This window comes from Mercurialis annua, linkage group LG3, assembly GCF_937616625.2.
Source record: "Mercurialis annua linkage group LG3, ddMerAnnu1.2, whole genome shotgun sequence".
Classification (NCBI taxonomy): domain Eukaryota; kingdom Viridiplantae; phylum Streptophyta; class Magnoliopsida; order Malpighiales; family Euphorbiaceae; genus Mercurialis; species Mercurialis annua.
This window is the reverse complement of record NC_065572.1, coordinates 65,435,220-65,441,843: the sequence shown is the minus strand read 5'-3', so window position 1 is coordinate 65,441,843 and position 6,624 is coordinate 65,435,220. Positions and strand designations below refer to the sequence as shown.

Below are 6,624 nucleotides of genomic sequence, written 5' to 3'. Positions count from 1 at the left end.
TTTTAAAAATTAAGGGGTTTTTTGGTTCAACGTTCGGAATCGGAATGGGAAGGAGAATGAGAATGAAAATGATTGTTTTCATATCTTGCTTGGTTTAATAAATTAGTATAGAAATAAGAATAGGTAAAAGTGTGTTGTTTTTTTTAAAAAAAATTATTTCTTATTATAAATTTTTATTATTTTTAAATAAAAAAATAATTTTTATTAATTTTCTAAAAATATTTTTTATTTTTTCAAATAAAATATTTTTTATTTTTCTAAAAAAATTATTTTGTTTTTCTAAAATTATTTTTAGTTTTTTAAAAATATTTTTTAGTTTATAAAAAAATTAAATAAATATTTGAAAATAATTTTATATTATTATTTATTATTAAAATATTAGTTAAATTTTGATTCATATGGAAATAAAAAGTCCATTCCTATATGAATAGGGGGAATGAGTGCTTTTCATTGAAAGGGTAATTTCATTATCTAATGATTTTAGAGAAAACAAACACATGAGAATGATTTATTTCCATTTCTTTTTTTTTTCTTTTACGAACCAAACGGCTTCTAAAAAAGAATAACATTCTTTTCAAATAGCAGATGAAAACAAAATCTAAAAATTGGAGTAAGTTTATGAAATTAAGCTTAAAATATAGTGTGTGTTTTTTTTAAAAATTCATTATACATATTTGATAATTTTTTTTTTTGATAAATTTGATACTTTTTCTTTACCCAAAATAAGCCAAATAAGTTTCTAAAAAAAAAATCCAAAACAAATGGCTAATAATCACCCACGGCCCCTGACTTTAGGGGTACCTTACGACAAACCCCCTGATAAAAAAAACGATCAGTAAACCCCCTAATCTTTGTGGCGGCGCTCGCTAAACCCCTTTTCGCATAAATTGACCAAAATACCCTTCAAAACTGTAAATAAATACAAACAAACCAGACAACTTCAATCTAACCACACTTAAAACCGACCCAATCAAATCAAACCAAACAAATCTAATCAAACCTAAATTTATTTAAAAATTAAATAAATAATTATTTTTAATTTAAATAAAAAAATAAAAAAAAAATACTTTTTTTAATTCATGCCGGTGAGCAGACCCACCGCGGTGGGTCTGCTGTGCAGCAGACCCACCGGCCGGTGGGTCTGCTCTGTGCAGCAGACCCACCGGCGTGGGTCTGCTGCAAAGAGCAGACCCACCACGGGTCTGCTCTTTGAAGCAGACCCACGGTGGGTCTGCTCTTTGCAGCAGATCCACCGCGCCGGTGGGTCTGCTGCAAAGAGCAGACCCACCGCGGGTCTGCTACAAAGAGCAGACCCGCGGCGGGTCTGCTCTTTGCAGCAGACCCACCGGCGCCGGTGGGTCTGCTGCAAATAGCAGACCCACCGTGGGTCTGCTTCAAAGAGCAGACCCGTGGTGGGTCTGCTCTTTGCAGCAGACCCACGCCGGTGGGTCTGCTGCACAGAGCAGACCCACCGGCCGGTGGGTCTGCTGCACAGCAGACCCACCGGCCGGTGGGTCTGGGTCTGCTCTCCGGTGAGCAGACCCACCGCGGTGGGTTTAAATTAATTTTAAAAAAAAAATTTAAATTAAAAATAATAATTATTATTTTTTAAAATTAAAGGAGTTATTATTTGGATAATTTTTTTTCCGGCAATGGACGGTGGTGGCCGGAAAAAACCGGCGGCGGCGGGTGAAAGTTTCGGTTGGATGGTTTGATTTAATTGAGTTGATTGGTGATTTAAGTATCATTTGGATGGTTTATATCTGATTTGGTTAGGTGAATGATTTTAGATTTGGTTAGATTAGGTTGGTTTGGTTTTTGTTATTGACCTTAGGGGTATTTTAGGTATTTTTGAAAAAATAAAGAGCTTGGGGCGGTTTTTTGGGGCGGTTTTAGGGTAAAAGGGGTTTAGCTGATCATTAGGTAAAGTTTAGGGGGTTTACGGCAGCTTTTTTTAGATCAGGGGGTTTAGCGTAAGATACCCCTAAAGTCAGGGGCCGTGGGTGATTATTAGCCAAAACAAATACTAAGAAAAGATAATGCGAATAGCGCAAAAAATGAAATAGAATTTTCTTAAAATAAAAATTCGAGTTAAATCGAGGAGCTTCCAGCCCATCAAAACGACACAGTTCTGTCTTTCTTTTTTGCACTCGCTTGCTATTATAGTAGAACTTTCTAGCGCCACGTATCCAGGTTCTTCCAGACACACCTCCTCTCTCTGCTTCTTTTCCCCCGAAAAAAACATCACTATAAAACACTCTCCATAACTCTTTTGATCTTCATAACATAATCTGAAACCAAAAAAAAAATACACAAAAACAAAAACAAAATCAAAATCAAATTTTCAAACTCTCATTTCTTTATCAAGCAATCTTTGTAATTGTATTGAATAAAGCATATACCAGAATTTTCGTGTTCTTGAGAGGTGAGTATCAAAAACATTTTTTCTTGATCATTTTTAGTTATGTTTCTTGATTCTTGAGTATTTAATATTCTTTTGTCGTATGAATCTTTGATATTTATGGGTGTTTTTTTTTCTTTTGAGTTTCTTGAAATAAGCTTGTTGCATTTTCATGTTTTTTTTAGTTTATATGTTCTGTTTTCAAACGAAACGATTCTTGAATTTAGAGTGCTTGAAAAGTATATCTATGAAGAGTTTCTTGAAATGTTTATTTATCACATTTTCTTGTTTTTTTAGTTGATGTGCTCTGTTTTTAAACAAAACGATTCTTGAGTTTTTTTTTGCAATTTAGTGTTCTTGAATTTTCATGCAGTTAGTATGTGAATTCTTTATTAATCGTGATTCTTTATCAGGTTTTCTTAAGCACCAGTAATGGACCCTGGAAAATTAACCCACAAGACTAACGAAGCTATAGCTTCTGCTAATGAATTAGCCCTTAGCGCCGGTCATGCCCAAATAACTCCGCTTCACCTTGCCGTTGCTCTGATCACTGACCCTAACGGAATCTTGAGCCAAGCAATCTCCAATGCCGGCGGTGAAACTGCTTCTCAGTCAGCGCAAAGAGTGTTCAATAATGCTTTGAAAAAGCTTCCGTCTCAATCTCCACCGCCTGATGAAATTCCTCTGAGTACTTCTCTTATTAAAGTGATCAGGCGAGCTCAAGCATTGCAGAAATCGCGGGGCGACTCGCATTTGGCTGTTGATCAGCTAATCTTAGGTGTTCTTGAGGATTCCCAAATCGGGGAGTTGTTAAAAGAAGCTGGAATCGCTACGGCCGCGGTTAAATCGGAGGTGGATAAGCTGAGAGGGAAGGAAGGGAAGAAGGTGGAGAGTGCTTCCGGTGACACTAATTTTCAGGCATTGAAGACTTACGGGAGAGATCTTGTGGAACAAGCTGGAAAGCTTGATCCTGTGATCGGAAGAGATGAGGAGATTCGAAGGGTTGTTAGGATTCTATCGAGACGGACTAAGAACAACCCGGTACTTATCGGAGAGCCGGGAGTTGGTAAAACTGCGGTTGTAGAGGGTTTGGCTCAGAGGATTGTGAGAGGAGATGTTCCCAACAATCTTTCTGATGTGAGGCTTATTGCTTTGGATATGGGTGCTTTAATAGCCGGTGCTAAATACAGAGGAGAATTTGAAGAGCGGTTGAAATCTGTTTTAAAAGAAGTGGAAGAGGCTGAAGGGAAGGTGATTTTGTTTATTGATGAAATCCATCTTGTTCTCGGAGCTGGTCGAACCGAGGGATCGATGGATGCTGCGAATCTGTTCAAGCCAATGCTTGCTAGAGGTCAGCTTAGGTGCATTGGTGCTACTACATTGGAAGAATATAGGAAGTATGTGGAGAAAGATGCTGCTTTTGAGAGAAGGTTTCAGCAAGTTTATGTTGCTGAACCTAGTGTTACTGATACTATTAACATTCTTCGAGGGTTGAAAGAGAAGTATGAAGGTCATCATGGTGTTCGAATTCTGGATCGAGCTCTTGTTATTGCTGCTCAATTGTCGAGTCGATACATTACAGGTATGGAGTTATTAACCTCGATTTAAGGTTTAGTTTATGTATATTTGTCTGAATATCTTGCTTATGTGGTTTGAAATGTTGTTATGGTTGATGTTGATGTGCATGTGTTTGTATCCTGTTTCAGGGCGCCATTTACCTGATAAGGCAATTGATTTGGTTGATGAAGCCTGTGCGAATGTTCGAGTTCAACTCGATAGTCAGCCTGAAGAAATTGACAACTTGGAGAGGAAGAAAATTCAACTAGAAGTTGAGCTTCATGCGCTTGAGAAGGAGAAGGACAAAGCCAGTAAAGCTCGATATGCTGAGGTTGTTAAAGAACTTGATGACTTGAGAGATAAGCTACAGCCTTTGATGATGAAATACAAAAAGGAGAAGCAGAGAATTGATGAAATTCGACGACTCAAGCAGAAGAAAGAGGAGCTACAGTTTGCGATACAAGAAGCAGAAAGAAGATATGATCTGGCAAGGGTTGCTGATCTCCGATATGGTGCATTGGAGGACGTGGATGCTGCAATAGCCGGGCTTGAAGGAGGCACCACTGACGAGAATGGGATGTTGACTGAAACAGTTAGGCCGGAACATATTGCTGAAGTTGTGAGCAAATGGACTGGTATTCCTGTGACACGGCTTGGTCAGAATGAGAAAGCGAGGCTAATTGGGCTCGGCGAAAGATTACATCAGAGAGTGGTTGGACAAGACCAAGCGGTTTCTGCTGTGGCTGAGGCTGTGCTGAGATCAAGAGCCGGCTTAGGAAGGCCACAGCAACCAACTGGTTCGTTCCTTTTCTTGGGGCCAACCGGTGTTGGTAAGACTGAGCTCGCTAAGGCGTTGGCGGAGCAACTTTTCGATGACGAAAACCAGATGATCAGAATTGATATGTCCGAGTATATGGAGCAACACTCGGTTGCAAGGCTCATTGGTGCTCCTCCCGGCTATGTGGGGCATGAGGAAGGTGGACAACTTACGGAGGCTGTGAGGCGAAGGCCTTATAGTGTTGTGTTGTTTGATGAAGTGGAGAAAGCACATTTGTCTGTTTTCAACACTCTCCTTCAAGTTCTGGATGATGGAAGGCTAACTGATGGACAAGGCCGCACTGTAGACTTCCGGAATACTGTCATCATAATGACTTCAAACCTTGGAGCTGAGCACCTTCTTTCAGGACTGACAGGCAAAACTTCAATGCAAGCTGCTAGAGAAAGGGTCATGCTAGAGGTATACTAAATGCCCCTATTATTTACTATATGCTACACATGTTGCACGAAAATGAAATGCTGAAATGGTGATGTTTACTACGAAGTTTTAAGTATTTCTGTGATTTGGATTGCTTTTGCTGATTGATTTTTTATGTGCTTGGCTAATTTAACAGGTAAAAAAGCACTTCAGGCCCGAGTTACTAAATCGGCTAGATGAGATTGTGGTGTTCGACCCTCTTTCACATGACCAATTGAGGAAAGTGGCAAGATTACAAATGAAGGATGTAGCTCTCCGGCTTGCTGAGAGAGGTATCGCATTGGCGGTAACTGATGCAGCACTAGATTACATACTGTCTGAAAGTTATGATCCTGTAAGTATATAATAACATCTATAGTCATTATTTGTTTATGTGTTTGCAAACAACAAAAAATTGACAGCGTATTTCATTTATGGTAGGTTTATGGAGCTCGGCCAATTAGAAGGTGGCTCGAGAAGAAGGTGGTTACAGAGCTGTCGAGAATGCTGATTAGAGAGGAAATCGATGAGAACACAACTGTGTACATAGACGCAGCAGCAGACAGCGTGAGTGGCTTGGTATACCGTGTGGAAAAGAATGGTGGACTTGTCAATGGAGCAACCGGAGAGAAAGCTGATGTGCTGATCCGAATACCAAGTATCCCAAAGAATGACGCTGCTCAGGCGGTGAAGAAGATGAAAATCGAAGAAATTATTGACGATGACGATGAGATGGTAGACTAGTTTCCGTGAACGGATCAAGAACGGTGCTATGCAGCTGAAGTCTCAACTGCAGTTTCTTAGTTTTTGGTGTATTTAGTTGTTTAAATTGTTGAAGAGTGTAAAAAGAAGAGCACGATGGAGTGTTTTCTTTGTGTTCAAACCTCTGGCAATATCTTTTTTTTGAGCTTATTTTGATGGAAATTTGGAATGAAAATGTAAATGAAAAGGCTTTATGACATTTTTCTTTAGAAGTTTTTTAAGTCCATCTAAATTTCTGCAAATATAACAAGCTGCCAACTACTTTTATCAGATGGCATTTAAAAATTTACACTGAAAATAGAAAAAGTGGGCAATGCCTTATTTCTTCATTATGCAGAAGCAACAAGTAGCATTCGAAAGTATATCTCTGCAATTTATGCAGTTGATAATTTTTTTTTCTACATAACCAATTAGACATAGTCATATTTAAATTATAAAAGATTTGAAAAAGATTGTATTAAAATTTTCTCAAATTCTTGCCCGTTGAGTTGAATAAATTGGAAAAGATGCATAAAAATTCTCTCAAAGTCACTTGGACATGAGAGGTCAAATTAGATAAATTTACGCAATTTTTTAAAATAAAAAATGGAAATTGACTTAATTCAACTTAAACTTTTTTATTTACACCTTTCATTTTGAAACCTCTTATGTTCAAAGAATCCTAATTCTG

General features: G+C 38.2%; 1 protein-coding gene across 1 annotated transcript; it reads left to right on the top strand.

The window, feature by feature from the left end:
* The first annotated feature begins 2,279 nt into the window (after nt 1–2,279).
* Nucleotides 2,280–6,153, top strand: LOC126674414 (chaperone protein ClpB1). The gene is made up of 5 exons (XM_050368860.2): nt 2,280–2,425; nt 2,815–3,983; nt 4,108–5,195; nt 5,350–5,547; nt 5,634–6,153. The coding sequence occupies exons 2-5, from the start codon at nt 2,834–2,836 to the stop codon at nt 5,934–5,936; spliced, it is 2,739 nt and encodes a 912-aa protein (XP_050224817.1). The 5' UTR covers nt 2,280–2,425; nt 2,815–2,833; the 3' UTR covers nt 5,937–6,153.
* The last annotated feature ends 471 nt before the right edge of the window (nt 6,154–6,624 follow it).

Bases quoted from the DNA above. Each gene is read 5' to 3' on its own strand.
- LOC126674414 (XM_050368860.2), top strand. From the start codon at position 2,834: ATGGACCCTGGAAAATTAACCCACAAGACTAACGAAGCTATAGCTTCT. The intron at 5,196-5,349 runs GTATACTAAATG...CTAATTTAACAG, and splicing joins GAGAAAGGGTCATGCTAGAG to GTAAAAAAGCACTTCAGGCC. The intron at 5,548-5,633 runs GTAAGTATATAA...CATTTATGGTAG, and splicing joins TGTCTGAAAGTTATGATCCT to GTTTATGGAGCTCGGCCAAT.